The 20,544-nt window shown below is 41.2% G+C and overlaps 1 protein-coding gene across 2 annotated transcripts in view; it reads right to left on the bottom strand.

Annotated features, from left to right (window-relative positions):
* Positions 1-13,402, bottom strand: part of LOC149084698 (cationic amino acid transporter 4) — a 43,052-nt gene extending 29,650 nt beyond the window's left edge. The window contains exon 1 of one of the 2 annotated variants that reach the window (XM_089235119.1): positions 13,256-13,402. In XM_089235119.1, coding sequence (XP_089091245.1) covers positions 13,256-13,286 — 31 coding nt within the window. In that variant the 5' untranslated portion in view covers positions 13,287-13,402. Of the gene's footprint in view, positions 1-2,860; positions 3,419-13,255 lie in introns of those variants that run through there. The other variant, XM_089235120.1, reaches the window with a different exon arrangement.
* Between the last annotated feature and the right edge of the window lie 7,142 nt (positions 13,403-20,544).

Here is a 20,544-nt window from a genome sequence, read left to right as displayed (position 1 = left end):
CTCAAGCTGAATAGGGCTCTTTGTAGCTGAGCTACAAAGACATAAGAGCTCACCGAAGAGCTCATCAATTGTATAATAGAAATATATATTTAAATATGTATATCTTTTTTTTTTTAAACGTGTTTTCATATTCATGTACTTTATATGCATAATAAAGCACCCGACACCGCCCCCCCCCATCCGGGGCAATGGCTAAAATTGACAATGGTCGATAGAGCCTGGGCGGTGCACGGTATGAAATGAAATGATCAAGCATCTAGTTGTGGGCCATGATACTACACATATTTACCACATAATCGGCCATGATTTACATCGGGTGACATTAAAATTACAAGCACAAAAAGGGCCGTCTCTAAGAATTCTGGAAGTAATGCAAATTTTTTTTCGGGTCCCTTGAGGGATTATTTGGAGTATTATTAATAGTTATATATGAAAGCTATATAACCTATTAGTAATACTGAGCCCCTATTTTTGACTCGGGGGCTTGTAGGCACAGCCGTTAAGACACCACTGCATAGAGATAGTGAAATCAAACGATAAATACACTACACGAGACACATTTACGAGGCACTTCCTCATTTAAATTGCTCCGTTTCAAAATGATAAATGCGGCCATAAAAATGCACCACGTCGAGGGATATCGATTGAATGCTTCCGGAGGAAAAGTTTTTATTGGGCCACGGGCAAAAATATAGATATTTACCATTCCATAATAATTAACAGCATGGGCAGTTTCAGATCAACATGGCGCCTGATAATGGATTTCTATGGGAATAAATATGTTAATGTTTAACTGACCTTTTGATGACAAGAACTAGAAGAGTTATGAAGCAAATCGATATCTACCTGTATCAAGTCTGAATAGCGGACATGATGTCTTATAAGATTTTGATCCGAATCTTATCATGTCCTGGAATGTTCATGTAGCAGCCGGTCAGTTGTGATACACCGTACGGCTTCAACAAAAATTCGTGCTGCCATCTTTTCAGACCTAGAAAATCACCTCGACTGTCTCTTAAATTGATGTCCACGACAACGTGAATGCGGAGAGCACCAGAAATCATTTTAATAAGGGTTGTTCCTTGCTGTCTTGTTGTCTAGTCCAGTGTTTCTTAACCTTTTTTTGCCCGTGGCCCCCTTTGAACCATATTTTTTCTCTCGTGGCTCCCCTGTCTTACCCAGAGTCTTCGTCCCTCGTCTAGAAGCAAGATCCTTAATACGTATTGAATTGAATTTTTTTTCAGTGAATTTATACTGAACGTAAATTTTGCAAATAAGATTGGCCTCCAGACCACTGGCCTAGAATTTATTGAGCTCCTAGCTAGACCGAGTTCTATTCAGGGCCGTCTTAACATCATGGGCCCCCCCCCCCCTAGGAAAAGTGATGCTATGGTAGTCCCATACTTAGCCGGAAATAAACAGCCTACATACAGTCAAACCTCGTTAATGCGTCACTCTTGGGAGAGCAAAAATATGACTTAGTAAGCGGAGTGACTCGTTAAACGGAGTAAGTCATGGCTGTGCCAATTCCTGCCTGAGGACAATTGGGACTTCCAAAAAGTGACCCGGTAAGCGGAGTGACGTGTTAACCGAGTGACGCACTAACGAGGTTTGACTGTATTTCCTACTTATTTTCAAAATTTATTGTACTATACAAAATATCATGAGGTGGGGGTCACTTATGGATATGAGACCCCCCCCGGGCATGACCCCTCACAAGAGTGGGACTGACAGAGCTGCAGCCCGGGGCCTGATATGGTTTTCATCAGTTTTTGTTCTTTTTTCACTCTATAAATTTAATATAGGGGGAGGGTCTGTGAAAAATCTAGCCGGGGGCCTGCGAAAAACCCCATCCTAGGGAACCTGCTGCAAAATGTAGGCGGTGAGGCCCGGGTGGGTCCATACCCTAAGATAGTCCTGGTTTTACGGGTGATTTAGTTGAATTCTGTAAGTGTATAGTCAATATATATATGAAACCTTTATTTCTTCACACCTTAATTTTTCTTCTCAGCCCTCTGCGGCCCTTTCTCCATTTTCTTCTGTGGTCCCCTTAAAGTATCCCAAATATCACTAGGGGGCCATATGGCCCCCGGTTGAGAACCACTGGTCTAGTCCCATCATGATGACATCCCATCTCATTATCAAGCAATTTTTCCACGATACATGTAAATTCAGTAAACTATACATGTTTACCGAATGCAGTACATGAATAGAAAGGACCGTCTTCAAGTGTTCTGGAAAACTAGGGCCCAATTTTTGTTTTCGGGTCCCTTGAACCAAATCTTTCATATATTGACCTATTAATAACAGTTCAAATAATGAGTCTCCTATTTGACTCGGGGTCTCGTTTCCTCAGCATTAAGACTCCACTGCATACAGCAGAGGTCTTCAAGTGTTCAATATTTTTCTAGTCGCGAGCACTGTTTGTACCCATCACCAAAAAAGAAGAGCACCCTTACGTCAAGTTTATGCATGATATCAGGATGATTTCAATCCTCCAATACAATTTGTATAAGGCGTTTTGCACTTAAGACGTTGATCAAGTGCTCGCGAGCACGAAATTGGACGCGAGCACCGAGCACTGGGTGCTCACGAGCAACGGGTTGAAGATTCCTGGCATACAGGATAGTTTTATGATAGTTATGTGGTACTTCCTCACACATTTAAATTGCTATTTATAAATGATAAAATGTGGCCTTAAATCGAGGGGAAAAGTTATTATTAGGCCATGAAATAGAAATCCATGTTTATCATTCGATACTATTTTTTAAAAACATGTATGAATCACAACTTGGACAGTTTCAAATCAACATGATGCGCATTAATTCCTATAGGAATAAATATGTTAATGTAAACTGACCTTGATCCATGTTCGATGACAAGAGCTGGAAGAACAAGAAAACAAATCGATATCTGTGTGTGTATCAAGTCGGAGTAGCGGACATGATGTCTTACAAGATTGTGATTTTAATGTTGTGTCCTGGAATGTTCATATAATAGTAGCAGCTGGCTCCGGTCATTCACTATACACCATATGGCTACCCAAAAAAAAACAGTGCTGTCATCTAGTTTCAGTCCTGTAAAATCATCTAAACCGTTCTTAGATCAACGTCCATGACAACATGAATGGGAAGACAACCAGAATTAATTTCCAATAGATTATCCGTCGTTATGTTTGTTATTGTCTTCCATATGGTCTGGTCCCATCATGATAACATGCCGTCATTTATCTAGCGAATTTCCCGTCAAATACTTCACTGAAATTTTTTTTCACGTGCTTTTATAGATATTATATACATGTTTACCGAATCGGACATGATTTACATTGGGTGACATTTCAGCCGTGAGAATATATTATCCTCCATTCACGAAAGGCTCACTCCAGGCGTCTGAAATCCTGGGTAGAATGGGTACACATGGAGAAAAAAAAAATACAGTAGCGTAAAAAGAACCCCGCACATCGCTGTTGAAATTTGTCGCCAAACACTGGATTTCATGTCGCCAAGATAATAACAGTTCATTAAACGTTCCCGACATTGGAGCGGAAAAACAGCTGAGTAATTGGAATCTCATTGCATTTGTTAGTACACAGTGTACTCAGCTACGTAAATAACGCGTGCGTGGAGTATTACTCCACTGTGAAAACTGGTATATAATAACTCAATTTAGCTCGCGAAATCTTTCGTATTTTTGTTTTTACGACATGCATGACCGACGTTTTTTCTGCCTGGTATGTGCAAAACAAGGTCAAACACGACGAACAAATGGGCTGTATATTTTTCACCTATACACATTCATTGCCGTGTTGAGGCATGCACAACATGCGCAGCGAAATGTAGGGGTAGTAAGTTTTTCTCACTCGTATATTTCTCGTGTTGGTTTCCGTAGAGAAGGGGTTTTAACCTGTATATAGTTCGCGACCCAAACTTGGGTCGCCGTGGCCTCCGAGATGGGTCGTTCAAATCCCCCCAATAGCCGGGAGCTCTTGAGCTGTGTCCTGACTCGAACATTACTCGCAGAGATTTTCAAGAAGGGTCGTACGAATCCACTTGCCAGGGGCTCTATGGGTCACGACCCAAATTTGATTCGCAGGGGCTTCTTAGATGAGTCGCACAAATCCCCTTATAGTCCTCATGTAAATACATGTATTGCATCACTGGTTTCACTAATTTCGGCAAATAAACAGTCCCATGGGTCGCAAAACTGATCTCGTTGTTACTTTTGGGTCTCAGCTGTAAATAGATGAGAATCCCCTGAAGTAGGGAGTGCGTAGGAAATTTCACTGCATTAAGTACGGGTATGGTTACGTGGAAGAAATTCATTGCCATGCTTTGGCATGTGCAACATGCGCAGCAAAATGTAGGGGGGGGGGCAATGTTTCGCACTTGTGTATTTTTCATGTTGGTTTTTGGGCACGGGTACGTAAAAATTACGGATTATTATAAAAACACGTGATAGACAGGAGTATTATTATCCATATATATCTAATAGACACATTAAGTGATGTTTAATTCTTCCACAGTGACATCAACATGACATCATGTTGAAACATGGTCATGGAAAGAATAGAAATGTGCCGTAATCATCGTCTTTTTTTTTACATTAACTTAGAGCATGATGATGATATACATAAAAATACATGATAATGATACTGCATCATGCATGGGGTTTTATCGATACCATCATGTCCATAGATGTCCAGTCATGTAACGATTGATTCTATATTAAGCAATGTGTGGTCCATGATTGCCTTTCCTCCTTAGTTGTGAATCATGTCATATCATATGTTATAGCATCATTTTGGATTTAAGAAAATTCATCAAAATGCAGAAAAGAAATTTCTGTTGTTTTCTCATCATCATGTTTGAAAATTTGCATGAAAAGTAGCAATGGTCATTTCTCCAAATCTGAACAATATTTAATACGTATGAATAATATCATGCCCGTAGGTGTTTTATAGACATCATATTAGTCCATGTTACGTTCCTTATTATTCCGCAGTTGTAATTACATCTTGTTCATGATCATGGGATCAATGGGATCATGGGATGATCCCATGATCAACATGATCATGGGAAGAAAAGAGATAACGTAGAAATCATGTGATTTTTTTTAACATCACTTAAAACATGGTCAATTATACGCATGACAATGATGCTGCATCATATACACATGGGGTTTTATGTGTATACCACCATAAACATAGACAACCAATATCATGTAACGGTCGAGCTAATTATTCTCGATCATCTCTATTCGAATTCTATATATTTTGTCCACAATTGTCTTTCCTTCTTAGTTGTGAATCATGTCACATCATGTTGAAGCATCATTTTAAACAAAAGAAAATGCATCCAATTGCAGCAGGCAAATTAATTTTGTTTTTCCTCATCATTGCGTTAAATAATTACATGAAAGTGACATTTACGTGTCATCATTGGAGAACACGTCGAGTTGTATGAATGATGTCTCATGTCCAATCATGTACGTCATGATCGATACAACGTGCAATACGAGTAGGCATTTCTCCAAATTCGAACGATATTTATATCTCGTATGAATAATATCATAGATACCTAATAAATACATTTAACAATATGTTGGTCATTATGTTATTTCTCCTCAGTTGTTTAAGGCAGTGGTTCCCAACCTTTTTCAGTCCACGTACCCCGAGCTGGCTCGGTTCCTTTCCGCGTACCCCCGACCCCAAATATCTGATGCGAGCTCTAGCAATTTCTCACTTTCTGGAATCAACAACCAAAAGCCGGTTGAAAATAGTCTTCTTTGAAAGGATTAGATATCCCCAATCACGCATTTCCGGCTCCGAAAAGTATTTCTCAAACGAGGATTTGAACCCTTCCAAGTGGCCGGCTGTTAAATTTAGCTCAGCTTGTGGCAAAAAATCGTGAAGTGTTTCAAAAACTTCCAAAAAAAGAGCTACCTCGTGCCGAAGTTCGAACAGCCACGTTAGGACTTAACCCCGGGACAACCACCTACTTGTAATTCGATGTGCAAAAGCAAAGTGCTGTGAAGGATGTCCATGTCTACACACAACAATTTAAACAACCCGTAGTTGGTAGGATTCACCTTGACAAAGTTGACAACCTTGACCGCTTCATCAAGAACGTTTCGCAAATTTGGAGGCAAAGGTTTCGATGCGAGCCTCTGTCTGTGAATATAGCACACAGCGAGTCCATTTCATTTTGGGGGCGACTTCTGCCACGCGTGCATGAAGGACTGAGTGGCAACTTTCCGTGGATTTTCCCTCCATCTGTAGCGAGCCCAACGCATTTTGACCATTGAATTCCTTTTTCAACGAAGTAATGATCAATTGCTTCAAACAAGTATTTAAAGTCAAAGGACCCCTTCAATGGGTGACAAATAAGAAGATTTTCACATACTTAGCAATTGCAAGTAGCACAGAATGTTGCTCAACGTCTGTACTTTCGTCGACTTGGATAGAAAAAAATTCACAACCTTTGACGTGAACTTATGACTGTGCTCTCAGCATCGTCTGACATGTCCTGTATTCTTCGAGTTACCGTGTTATTTGACAGAGATATTAAACTCATTATATAAGCACTTTACTCTGCAAGCATGCATCTGACGGCATCTTTGATGCATGGTGAGAAATTTAAATTTTCACCAATGGTGTGATTTCTTTCCTCGTCTTGCAATACGGTAGCTAATGTAGTAGGAGTCCTCGGTAGCTTTGACAGAATCACTTTTGGCAGATTCAAAATATGTTTCCACGTTTACAGATGCACGGTACTTCATTTTGGTGTTTCAGTCAACAACTCTACTTCCGCACAGATCCAGTTTTTAGTCACTGATCAAATCACGTGAGTAGTATGCGCTTGGTAGGAAAGGTGATTTGGAAAATTACGGGAATAACACGCCCACAACAAAAGTTAAACACAACACGAATTAATTCTTCGTTTCAATGCACAGCCCGGCATGTGTCAACAATCAAATCTAAAACGCCGAAGAAAAGTGAGCCAAGAGGGAGGGGTGCGTGAATCCGGATCATAGGTTGGGAACCACTGACTTAAAGCATGGGGATTTATTTGCATGAAAATGATGTATGCATATAAAATGATATATCACATAATTATATCGGAGAATGCTTGGACTTATATGGATACCATCATGTCCACGTATGTATGTCCCATCATGTAGCAATCGATCCTACATTTTTTAATGTACGGTATTTTATAACCCGTATACTTCTTATTTCTCCGTAGTTGAGATTATGTTTGAAGCATGATCTTGAAGAAAGAAAATACATTTATGGAATTGCAGTAATTGTTCTCGTATACATAAATATCATCTTGTGTCAATATTTACATGAAATTAAATTTGCATGTCATCATGAAAGGCACGTTGGGTTGTATTAATATTGTCTCATATCTAGCCATCCATAGCATAGACTGTCTCAATAGGCAAACATGCGATGACGTATGGAGAATTTTCTTTTAATGTATATTAGAATTACATGAAACATGATACTTTAGTTAAATATTGAAGTCAAATCATGACGTGTTTTTCTCATCAGTATTACAACAATCATGTTTAACATCAGAAAACAAATAATAGAATTGTTTCGAATTTCGAGAGGAAAGACGCATCAATGTCATTTTCCGATGATTCACGCCAAAACCGCCAAGTTCCGAACACGTCCACCAGGTGTCTCTCTGGGAATACAGAATGAAAAATCAATGGTTACACACGATGGACGCCACTGATGCACGTCGCTTAGCAACCGGCCGGATTAGCAAGGCTTCATGGCGTAATGTGGGTTGGTGGGGGGGGGGGTGTCATCATTCGTATGATTATTAGTATTGCTTATCGGCGGTCATTTTGACGTTAATGACTGACCGCAGTTGACTTCATCGGTTCGATGAACCGTATATTGACATTTAAAAATATAACTAGAAGCATTAAGTGACGTTTCTCTCTAGAGGAAGTTTCATTTAAAGCTGGATTCTTCTACACAAGGAATGGAATTGAGCGTAATCTTAGATTTCATTTGATAGCGTCTCAAGACCATTGCTTGGCTGCTCTGCCAATGTCGTCCATGGCGGATGTAGAAGAGAGAAGTTGAGCTACATTAGAAATAGACTGGGCTCAGTTTATGCTACTCTTGAAGTAAACCGAAAAGGTGTGTTAATTTAAGGTGGGTCTACGGTTCATTAGGCGGCCGTGTGGCCATAGTGGCGGACTCGCATCGCGAGGACCCGGGTTAGAACACCAACGGCGGCGCAGTTGGTGGTCGCGGTCTGCCGAATTTCGTTATCTGAAGCTCCCTAGCTTCAGGGCACGAATGCGAGTCTGTCTTTCCGTTCAAAGGTCTCACCACAGAGAGCAACAGGCCTGCAGCGGCACAAATATTCAATCACTGCAATTCTCTCATGATTTGAAATACAGATGGCAGCAGTAAAAAAACTCATTCATTTCATTCATTCATTCAAACCGAGCGCAACTCCGGTCTATCGCCATAGGCAATTTACTACCGATTGAGTTGTGCCGGAGGTATGAGTGTGTGTGTTCCCCCCCCCCCCCAAATACCCCGGGCCACGAAAGCGACTGTATACCAAGTGCACAACACACAGAATGCATTCAACTGCCTGACACCTGGCCAGCCACAGCCCAGCCCTCAAAGTCCAGCCGCTCACCCGGCATGGTTTCAAGGAAGCTGCCTCGCGACCTTTGCCTACAAGGAACAGCTTTTGCCCTTATTTAATTAAAGACTAATTCGTGCCTTCCTCCTTCTTCGCCTCGTCCTCATTGGAAGTCGGATCGTCTGCCTCTTGATCGTCGTTTTCCTCCTCATTCCATTCTTCTTCTCCCTGTCGTCCCGTCTCTTGTTCTGTCTCCTGACGTCTTCTGATTCTCTCACTCCTTCTCCTGGGTGCAGGTGGGCTCGTCGCTCGATCTGCCGCTCCCGTCCGCTCATTATGAAGCCACTCCATGTTCTCTTCCAAAAAGCCGACCAGTTCCTTGATTTTCCTGAGTGCTTTATCATCCTTGGCCATTCTTTTAAGCCACTTGTTCTCAAATTGCGGCCGTTGCTTAACTAAGTGGAAACGACTGGTGTGGACACATTCCGTGGCAAAGTGAATTGGACTTCCCACTCCTCCGCATATACATTGCTCGTTGTCGGAAATTTTGAAACGCTTGAAGTTGGTGGGAAACGGTCCACGGCCCGAGAAGAACATTGCCTTTTCCCTACTCCAGTAACGTTCTTTCCACTGGGCTTTTGGGATAACTCTATGAATAAGCCGTCCGTTTGTAGTAAAAAAACTCACGCACGACACTAGATACGCACTCAAACAATTAGGTACACATGCGCATTTCTAGCACAACTCGTGCGGTAGCAAATTGCACATGGCGATAGATAAGAGATATGTTTGGTTTGAAAGAATGAAATACGGCCCTTTAATATGCTAAAACACGAGCCCCACAAAGATGCAACTGATTGGTGGGGCTCAGGAGTAACCGTGATTCAAGTGGGTCGACCATATCACTCACGAGCTCAGCAAGTAAAACGAGTATGAGCGAATAACCAACATCCATAACAACAACATAAAATTACTTACAATATTCTTTCTTTGCCATCTATAACAATAGTCTTGAACAGCACAAATTCACCACCGTTCTACCTTACAGAAATGTTTTAGGCCCTTCGAGGCAATCCACCTCCGTTCCACCCGGCAAACAGGAACGGCTCGAAACAGAATCTCTACCCATACGGGAATTACTTTTGCCCCATGCCCATCCCACTTGTAATTTATCCCGATTCCAACTATTCTCTCCTAGTAAGGAATATTGTTTTATTTATATTTTTACCTTTCACCCCGGATTGGGCGTCCCTCCCTACTAGAGTGGACAGAATTATTTTTATTTCACCCTTTCACCCTGGATTGGGTGCCTGAGCGGACAGAAATAAAGGATCCAAAATTTACTTTCGGTCGTTAAAATGTTTTTTTCGCCCTTACACTTCGGATATCGTGACCTTTTTAGACCGGGCAGAGAATTTATTTTCCAATAATTTTATCTCGCCTTTCATCCCATACATTTGCAGGAGTAGTGTTGCTGAGGGTATCAGCCGAAGGGATTGGATGCTTGCTAATGTTTTGTATTTAAGAAGGGTAATAGAGAGGCAGTGTTCGATTATCGTCCAATGAGTTTGACGAGCTCCCTTTCGAAAATTTTGGAAATTATTATCAAAAGGCAATTGGTGAAGAGGAGAGACGAAAATAATGTATTGGCGGATAATCATCATGGGTTAAGGAAGGGAAATTCATGTGTAACTAACCTCCTTTGCTTCTATGATCACGTGACTAAGGCTTTGGGTAAGGGCAAAAATATAGATGTTGTTTACCTTGATTTCCAGAAGGTATTCGATCGGGTCCAACATGGTAAACACTTGAGGCGTTCTTACAGGAGATTGGGATTGGGGGTAACTTGCTGAATTGGATAGAATCGTGGTTAAGAGATAGGTCGCAACGGGTTATGGTGAACGGGGAATTTTCTGATTGGACAGGCGTCACAAGTGGAGTTCCTCAAGGAAGTGTCCTTGGACTCATACCTTTTCCCCTTTTTATCTATAAACTCGATCAGGGTACCGATGGGATTTTTAGCAAATTCGCAGATGCCTCGAAACTAATGTGGGGGGGGGGGGGTTAGTCAGAAATCAAAGCGATAGGCGGTTGCTCCAGATCCACTTAAACAGTATTGGAGCAGGGGCAAATGAATGGAGCATGACGTTTAGCGTTCACAAGTGCATGATCGCTGATTTTGATTCGCACAACTCACCTTTCTTTTACGAGTTGAATGGTGTTACTTCCCCGGATGCAACTAGGGTCACCGTTTTGGAAACTCTCCTCATTGACGAGCGGCTTAGGTTTTCTGGGCATTGTTCAGCGGTGGTCAAAAAAAGCGTATAGAATGCTCGGTTTCATTTTCAAAAAGGACTCTTCGCGTTCTCTTAAAGTCATTCTTCCGCTTTTCCTAGGCCTAGTTCGTCGTGGACTGGAGTATGCTGTGAGGTTTTGGATTGCTAAGGGACAATTCTAGGTTATGGTGTCGCAGGGAGTTTTTCTCTAATAGGGTTGTCAATAAATGGAACAGCTTACCCCCGGAGGTAGTAAATTGTAACACGATTGACACATTTAAAAAGAAATACGATAAACATGTTGGGGTAAATCTAGAAGCTATATCCATTCTTAGAATAAGACAACCATTAGTATTCTTTATGGGCATTGTATAATATTTCATCATGTGCATATATTGTTTATAATTTTTGTGATTGTGTTTTTAATTGGGCAGCTCAATTTTAGGCAAAGCGCAAATTGAGCCGCGTGCAGCTTTCGCGGCACGACGCAGGGCAGCGCTCTATTTTGCGGCCGACGGAAATCAGAAGGATAGCACAAATTGAGACATGAGGCGACACTACGCTAATCGCGTGTACGAGCGCACTCGTTGGCGCTGCTGTTGAGCCGCAGATTTTCGTGTCCCGCGTGCACGATTTCTTCGTATTCTGTAGGGGTTTTCAAAAAAGTAAACTTTTTTCATTGATACACAGAATTTTCACTAATTTATTGATTGTTTCCAAATTTTACAATGTCGTTAATTCTGAATTTTCATTGATTTTTATTCATCCATAATTTTTATTAATTTTTAGAGAAAAAAATCCATTTTCATTTTTTTAATAGCCCACGAAATGGGCTACCATTAAATTTCTGAATTCGGCGTTAATTCCGAACATTCATTAATTATGATATTACACCGATCGATAGAGGAATAATTTTTATTTCGTTGGTAAAACACTTGGAAAATGCAACCAATACGTCGATCAGTTAAGTTCGCTGGAATGTAACAGATGCGCTTATTGGTTACATTTTTCAAATTTTATAAAATAATTTTTATCTAACTTTCATAGTGTAATACCGACCTTAGATGGAGGAAGAGCGTATGCTTCGGGTTGTTTTGGGAATGTTTAGTCGGGAAAGTCTACTACGAGTGTTGAGATAAGAATGTGCAAGCCTGCTACAGGCCTTATTAATACTGTTCAGATGGGGGAGCGATTCCGCTAGTCTTTGCTGAGAATGTTCGGACGGGGGCGGGGGGGGGGGGGTCAGTATACTACAAGTCTGCTATAGGCTTTGCTCTGAATGTTCAGGCGGGAAAAGTGAGTCTGCTCAGTGCCGTCTTAACGCATGGGCCTACCGGAGCACGGCCCAGGGCCCGAGAGAGAAGAGGGACCTCACAAAAGTTAGATCCGGTTGAAATGTTCTATAATTTATCTGATAGGGCCTCAGAAAAGCCACCTGGCCCGCGGCCCCATGGTGCTCTTAAGACGGCTCTTAAGAGTCTGGTACGAATGTTTTGACAAAGGAAGAAAGTCTTCTACAGACTTTTTACTAAGAATGCCTTAACGGGGGTTACGAGTCTGCTGCAGATCCTGCTAAGAATATTTTTTAGACGGGGGGGGGGGGGGAATGATATATTGTCTATTGTCGTGTTAGCACCCGAAACCTAGTACCGCCTTCTGACTGAGTTTATAAGATGCTGCCATCTATTTCCCATTGTTTACCTAGTGCAGTATAAGGATTCTGCATGAACATTTGTGACGCATTAGAACGTCATAAAGGGAAGACACCACCGTGCAGTCACTGCAAGGCTGTAGCGGGGGGGGGAGAGGAATTGGGGCTCTGGTCTCCCCCAAAATGTGAGAAAATTACCGAAAAAAGGGGGAAAAGATGGCCCAATCTATTGTTACATCACATTGGTCCAACACCCCGAACGAAATTAGGGGCCGTTCAAGTATTGCATCATCATCGATGGGGGGGGGATTTCCGATTTGCTGACTTTTGATGACAAGGGGGGAGGGGGGGGGGTTTGGATAATGCTTACATCATCAACCACCCTTTATGAAAATATGAGTTGGATTCAGAGGAGCAGAGCTGATGACGAAATTTTGCTGACAAGGGGGGGGGGGAGGTCAGTGTTTTGCTGCTTTTGCTGACAAGGGGGGGGGATCAAAAATGGCTAAAAATTTTGCTTACGTAATACTTGAACGACTCCTTACTGGTTACGGGCTTGGTTCATTGGTATCGAGCCTTCGCTATGAAAAAGTCATCGCGATAATCACGTCATGGCTTTGCAACATGTCATAGTACACATGTCTAGCATTAAAACACCTATAAAAAAAAGTGAATTATATCATGAAAAATATCGATCTCGATATTACCTTGTGTCTCGAGGCTGTGCTTCTCCGACATGATGATTCTAATTATAATAATTATGTGTAATTAACTCTAATTATCACCTATAAAGATACATGTTTTCTCCATTTCTCACTTTAGATACGTCTTTAGATATGAATTTGGAAGGAATGCGGGAATTCAGGTCGGGAATATGCCTTTTGTTTTCCTCCATCGGCAATTTACGCAATGTTTACGAATAATATGCAAAGGTTTTTTATGGTCAATAAAAACGGGATTTTATCATCATTCCACGCGATATTACGCGCAATAAAAACGTATGCCGTGTCGTACCTGAAATCACGGTGATGAGAGACACATACAAACGCGCGTTAATATTAAGATATTAACGGGACGGACCCACAAGAAAACAAAGCATAAATCGTAGATATTTTTTTTCTAGAACAAAAAAATGACACTTTTTAATCTAATCTCGCGTTAAGATTAAATCTCGTATTTCAGATATACGTACGCGTCTTCTTACGCTCATTTATGGAGGCATCCACGCAATGTGATGTGGGTTTATTTATTGATTGGGACGCCGTGAGTGGGTGAAGTGATTTCCATGACGCGTTCGCACTGATTTTGTGGTTTTTCGGTGTGCCGTGTGGAAACATAGGGGCAGCATGACCTGATTCGGTTAGCTTTAGTGCGCTGGAATCTCGTTTATACGACGTTCACTCGGCCTCTTGAACGTCGTGTAAACGTATGAGTCGAATAACTGAGACTCTTTTTTTTTAATGACTTCTCTCCCTCCCACAAACATACAAAATACTATAAAATTCAATGTGTTTGATTGCATTTCCAGTTTAGTTTTAAAATAAATGCCATTTCAAAATCGCTTAAGGCAACCGACTACGTGCGGGACACGTTTTTTTTGAAAACACAGTGATTTTCACAAAACAAGTGGGGTTTGAATAAAAGTACTGTATGAAATAAAGAAATCCAGTGAAATTTCTGAAATACCTCTAAAACTTTTCTAGTTATTCTAAATTATGTCCTCAAAATTGACTCATTTTGAGTACTTACGCCAAACATTGTACACTAACAACCACACGATCTACTTGAATAATTTTTATCATGTATGTTTCTGTGACTGTTGTCTGTGCAATGAACTAAAAGTTTTAAGATACATGATATATGGCAGTTTTCGTGAAGCAATACGTGAATTTTCACAAAAAAATTTAATTTTTTTCATTCAAACAGCTGTAAAATATTGAATTCTGAACATATGGTAAAGATCGTAGTTCATTGCACAGCTAACATTATCTGGAACACTGTTGAATAATTCCATGAGAATATCTTGCATAGTGTTTGAGAGATTATGTTTCGCGTGAAATAAAGTAATGAAAAAATGAATCCTCAAAAAACGCGTTTGAAAATTGTTTGTTGCCTTCGAAACCATTGTTCCAGATGATTTGAATCAACCATAACTTTGTTGCTACTTATTGCATGTGCAAGAATAAAATAGTTTTGGATTCTGTGTGAAAAATTCTTCCAAATGAATTTATAAAATCATTTTCGACAATTTTCGAAAAAATCGTCATTTGAACGTAGTCAGTTGCCTTAAAGAAATTCAATTTAGCAGGACATTATATATATTTGGGACACGACATTGGGTTAAATACTGCAATCGCAACGAAATCTTCTCGGCTTGGGTGAATTCCCCATCTTGGACTCTCATTTCATTAGGGGCCATTCAAGTATTGCGTAAGTAAATTTTCAGCCATTTTTGACCCCCTCCATCCCCCCCGTCAGCAAAAGTCAGCAAAACACTGACCCCCCCCCCCCACCCTCAGCAAAATGTCGTCAGCAGCTTAGAATATTTCATATCTTCAAAAAGGGGTGATTGATGACGTAAGCAACCTTCAAACCCCCCCCCCCCCTGTCATCAAAAGTCAGCAAATCCGAAACCCCCTCCTCCCCCCCCCCTCGATGCTGACGTAATACTTGCATGACCCCTTAGGAGTAGATGATTTGCAATCGAAAGCTTGGTCTTGGATTTTGTTTCTCTGCTTTTTAATCGTTTTGATGAAAATCTATATTTTCTTCCAATATGACGTTTTCAACGTATTTGAAAGGTTCTGCGTTGAATAAATTAATTATTTCAACAACTAAAAAGCCCAACGTCGTATAAACGTGAAAGTCGTATAACTGAACAACGTATAAACGAGGTTTCGCTGCACTTGGGTTTGGCTGGCTGATTACCTTAATAGAGAACGGTCAACCAGATATTCGTTTTCTCGACATTACGAACGGTGGGTCTGACACGGCCAGCGAGAAAAGCACCACAACGAAAGAAAATTCTATAGGAAATGATCGAAAGAACACCGCGTGTGTTTCTTACCAGCAGAAATTCCAAATACCCTCCGAATGTACTTTCTTATCCTCTGGGGAGGCTGAAAACATTTGGAGGTGGGAAAAAATTCTGAAAGTACATAAGGCCGTCGTAACAATTGAAACCCGTTTATTTGGGTCCCGCCGAGCATGGGCGATGATACCCCCCCCCAGCGTCAAAAGTGAAGTGGGCAGATCTAATGTATATGTGTGTATATGAATTGACATCATCATCATAGTGCCCCCCCCCAGCAATAATGACCTTGCCCCTCCCAGACTTCCAAGTCTATCTCCGCCTATGCCGCCGAGATTCTGCGTATTCCCCGAAACAAGCAATAAACAAATAATCACTTGAGTGTCCACTCTAAACGGCCAGCAGCTCAGTGGCTGTATTTTTATACGTCAGCAATCACCATAAAATTCATGGCTTTTGCGGTGGCAATATGCAAAAACTGTTGCGGTAACGCGTTTTCCACTGCTTACGGAAATTTGTGCGACATTTGATGGATTTGAATGACGTTTATTTTCGAAAGAGTCGGAGTTCGAGTCGAAGTGAAAACGTCGAATAAATGAATTATTTTTAAACATTAAAAAGCCCAACGTCGTATAAACGTGAAGGTCGTATAACTGAACGACGCATAAACGAGGTTTCTCGGTTCTTTGGTTTGGCTTTCTTTCTTTTCTGTCTTTCAAACCGAGCACTACTCAGGTCTATCTCCATCTATGGACGATTTAATGTACCCTGTGAGTTGGGGCCGGAAGTGTAACTTTGTGTGTGTGTGCCTAACAGTGTTTTGTCCGTATGTAGCGTTGTGTTTGATTTTTTCAGTGTCGCCATCTATATTGTTCCGGATAATTTTTCACAAGACTTCGAGATTGCAAAACAAGGAGCGTTCCGACGGACAAACACAGATTTATTTACAAAACAGCAATTTATACACGTATTTACAAGCTAATCAGAGAGCTAACAACTTTCTCTCAACGTTTAAATACAACTGACTTTTCACCGAGTCTGTCTCTATTTGAGCCTCCTTGAGCCTGTCATCTTGTGAGCGCCACCCTATTTATAATCCTGGCAGCAACTTCGAGAAATAGAATGTTCTACCAAATTCTATTTTACAGTTTCCAAGTTGGTGGCGCCACCGTACGGACTGTCTGGAGGGGCGGGACTTTCTGGAATGTTCTCACCAGTAGCATCCCTCTCCGATAAACCAAAACCGGCATCAACTGCTGTTGCCAACAGAAGATTGCGGTAAAGGATTACGCCATCTATCGTCTATAGTTCGTAACAATATTTCAGAAGTGAAGTGAGTGATGTGTTATGATTGATGGCTGATGATTGGTTTAGGAAGGGGAATTTGATATTCGATTTTGAAACCTTTCAGTCACGAACAGTGGCTCTCACAATGGGGGTACGCGTACCCCCCCCCCCCCCCCCCTCCAAACGAAGGTACGTGGTGGGCCATCAAACGCAACAACGAATCGGTAATGGTGGGAAATTATTTTATATAGCATAATAGGACGCATGCCACCAGCTGTGGTGGTCAAGTGGTCATAGTGACTGACTCTCATCGCGAGGACCCGGGTTTGATCCCCACCTGCGCCACAGTGGTGATCGGCTGAAGTTAGTTTTCCTGTGGTTCCCATCTTCGAGGCGCGAATCTACCAGTTAAAAAGCCTCTACAGTGAGCACCAAGCCCACAACGGTACAAATACTCAGCCATTGCACTTCACTCACAGTTAGAAAAGTCGATGACAGCACTGAAACAAGCGTTACACAGAAACAAACTTCACGTTAGGTTCACAACACATGCAAGCACAGCTTCCAGCATGGCTCAGGTCGCTTTCGACCACCTGCTCATATCTCTTCAATGAGATAAAGCGGCGTACCATGATCTGGGTGAGGAGAAGGACATATCACAGCTATCTACGCATTTCTTGGGGTATACAAGCCTCGTGCGCATTTCTAGCGATACTCACAGCGGCGCATTTACGGGAGGGGGCTTAGTAGGCTATAGCCTAGTGGGGCAAGTTTCGAGGGACGGCAAATTTAAGGAATGAGTTTCCAAGAAAAATAATTAGAATAGGAGAAGGAATGCAAAATTTGTATAACCATAAATGAATGCGCCTCTGGAAATAAAGGAAATAAGGGACTAAGTCAGTGAGTGACCAAAAAAATGACCTAGAAAGTTCGCATGTACGTGAATGAGCAAGAAAATGACCTAGAGATTTTGCAAGCACGTAAGTGAGCAAAAGAGTGATTTAGAGCGTGTGCAAGCATATGAATGAACAAAAAATTGACCTACACAGAGTGTTAAAGCAAGTTTATGATCAATAGAGAGTGATCTAGATCAGTGGTTCTCAACCGGGAGCCATATGGCCTCAGGGGGGGGGCCCTAGGATATTCCAGGGGGCCACGGATGAAAATCTGGCAAAAGGGGAGCCACGGCTACTGATACGGGGGCCACGAGAAGAAGTTTGTGGAATTAAATTTTTTTTAGTCACTCTGACTAAAAAAAATAAATTTCAAACAAAATGCATAGAATATATTTTTCGCAATTTTTCCGCTATTCGAGTAACATTAACATGAGGAAGGAAATGAAAAAAGTGTTGCATGTAATCTCGGTGGGTTTGCGACTTCGGGGTGACAGTAGGCCCTGACACAAACTATAGAAGAGGTTTAAAGCAAAACAGAGTAACTGTAAAGACAGAAAGTGTTGTGTGTGTTCGAAGACTTTTCATTCAAAGAGGGCTGCCATAAAGAAAACAGACAAAGATTTGTTGACCATTCATTGGCATTCTTTTGAGTGCTGGTAGTAAATGTAATCCAAGAACTAGATGGATGAAGAATGAAAGCTTGTAAAAAAAACCCATCGTTTTCATGCAATTACAGACTGATAGCCATCTAGTTTAGCACAAAGCTATCTTCAACCGGCACTGAGTGGTCTGATCATTGATCATTTTTGTCGTACCACGGTCATTTTCTGCACACGAGGGCTGATTAGACCGGGACCTACAATTTATTGCCGATTCCGAACGGCAGGCTTGTTTCTTATATTCATCGAGAGGTTGGTGCGCTAACCCCCTCGATGGGAGAGTCCCTGCGGTAGCAATTTTTCGCTGCGGTCAAGTCACCATTTTTTGTGGTACCCCTATGTCAGGAAAGTTTTCTGACAAGGACGAACCGCGTATCGAACTCGCGGCACCTCTAAACCTGAGTGTTCTGATGGGTAATATATTTCATTTGGTTTGCTGATTGGTGTCTATATGCAATCCAAGCAGATAATGTATTGGGACTTCCTCTAAGATTGACACCACATCTTTAAAGTTTTTTTAATCTATACTATAATGCTTCCTATTAACTGCCCTACTATCTAACCCTGCGGCTGGCCTACTACTGGCCTGCAACATCCCAAATAATTTCATTGCAATTTTCCTATCCTGCAAGAACAATGTTGTGGACCTTAGAAAAAAAAAATTCTAAAATGGTGTATATGACCACATTTAAAGCAATTTAAATCCGTTTATTTGAGACTCACTGCATCTGCTGATTTCTCAGAAACGTGTAATAATTCTCACGTGTCTTCACTTTGGAATGTTCATAACCTGCTCAATGCGTATCTTTGTATAATATTTTTTTTTCCGTTATAACGGTATTCGTTAAAATGAGAGCCGACTATATTTCGTCTCAAACTATTTTTTTACGTGTATTTGGAGGCTGCATGGGTAACAGGGCGTATGACACTTTATTGGCGAGACGTTAGTCTTAGTGACATACCCAACTAGCAAAAGTATCCAAATCACGTGTCCAACTCAGATATGTCATCCATGTTGTAAAGGGTTGTACAGTTATAAAATAAAATAAAAAACAACTTTTTATACCATCCCCGTGTGCCAAAGAACCCAATTAAGAAGTTGTTGCTCTGTCTTTTCCGATGACAACTAAAATAATCTCACGTTTCTAAGAGCAATATTCGCCGAGATATGCGAATTCAAAAAATTGAGGAAATGTGGGGAAAAAAAAACAGCATTAAATGCGGGTAGAATGGTTTCCTTCTCATTTAATGATGGTTTTTTTCCCCACTTTCTTCGAATATCTCAGTGAATATTGCACTTAGAAACGATGAATTTTTTTGTTGGAGACCGGGAAACAACTTTCCGATTGGGTTTTGGGGCACAGGATGTCCGCATATAAAGTTAATATTTTTATTTCAATAACTATGTAACCCCTGGCAACATGAATCAAATATTTGAGTACTACACATTATTCGGGTACTTTTTCCAACTGGAAGTATGCCTCTAGGACCAATGGTTTGCCAATAAAATGCCATATGCCCCGTTACCTATGCGCCTTGTATATTAAATATAGTACGGATTATTATGTGAAATGTTGTGTTGTGTTTAAGTCAACTCACACGTTGCTTCGTTCGCTTCCGAGAGAGCGGCCATATTACGAACCAAAAAGCCACTTGAAGGTAACTTGTCATCCGACGAAATATCAGATTTTAACTGTATCGAAATTGAAGTCAACAAACTGCTAAGAGGGGGTTTCGGATTTGCTGGCTGACTTTTGTTGACAACGGGGGGGGGGGGGGTTGAAGGTTGCTTACGTCATCAACCATCCATTTTTGAAGATATGAAATATTCTAAGCTGCTGACGAAATTTTGCTGACAAGGGATGGGGGTGGGGGTCAAAAAGGGCTAAAAATTTGCTTACGTAATACTTGAATGGCCCCTTATTTATATTTCCCGACGGGATTGAAATCCTGATAATTAGGCTGACCATATTTCCTCGAGAGAAATACGGGATATTGGGATTCCAAATACGGGAATATACGTGACATCGCCAATTATCGCCAAAACCAAACAAAATTGCCAAATATTGTTGAAATTACGGAAAAATCACAATGACGGGAAATGATGCATCACTGCAAATTGC

The sequence above is a fragment of the Pholcus phalangioides genome, unplaced genomic scaffold (assembly GCF_987345545.1).
Source record: "Pholcus phalangioides strain wild (caught in Gottingen) unplaced genomic scaffold, Ppha-v1.0 ptg000008l_1, whole genome shotgun sequence".
In the NCBI taxonomy this organism is placed as follows: Eukaryota; Metazoa; Arthropoda; class Arachnida; order Araneae; family Pholcidae; genus Pholcus; species Pholcus phalangioides.
The sequence above is the reverse complement of the archived record's forward strand: the minus strand, read 5'-3'. Positions and strand labels throughout refer to the sequence as shown.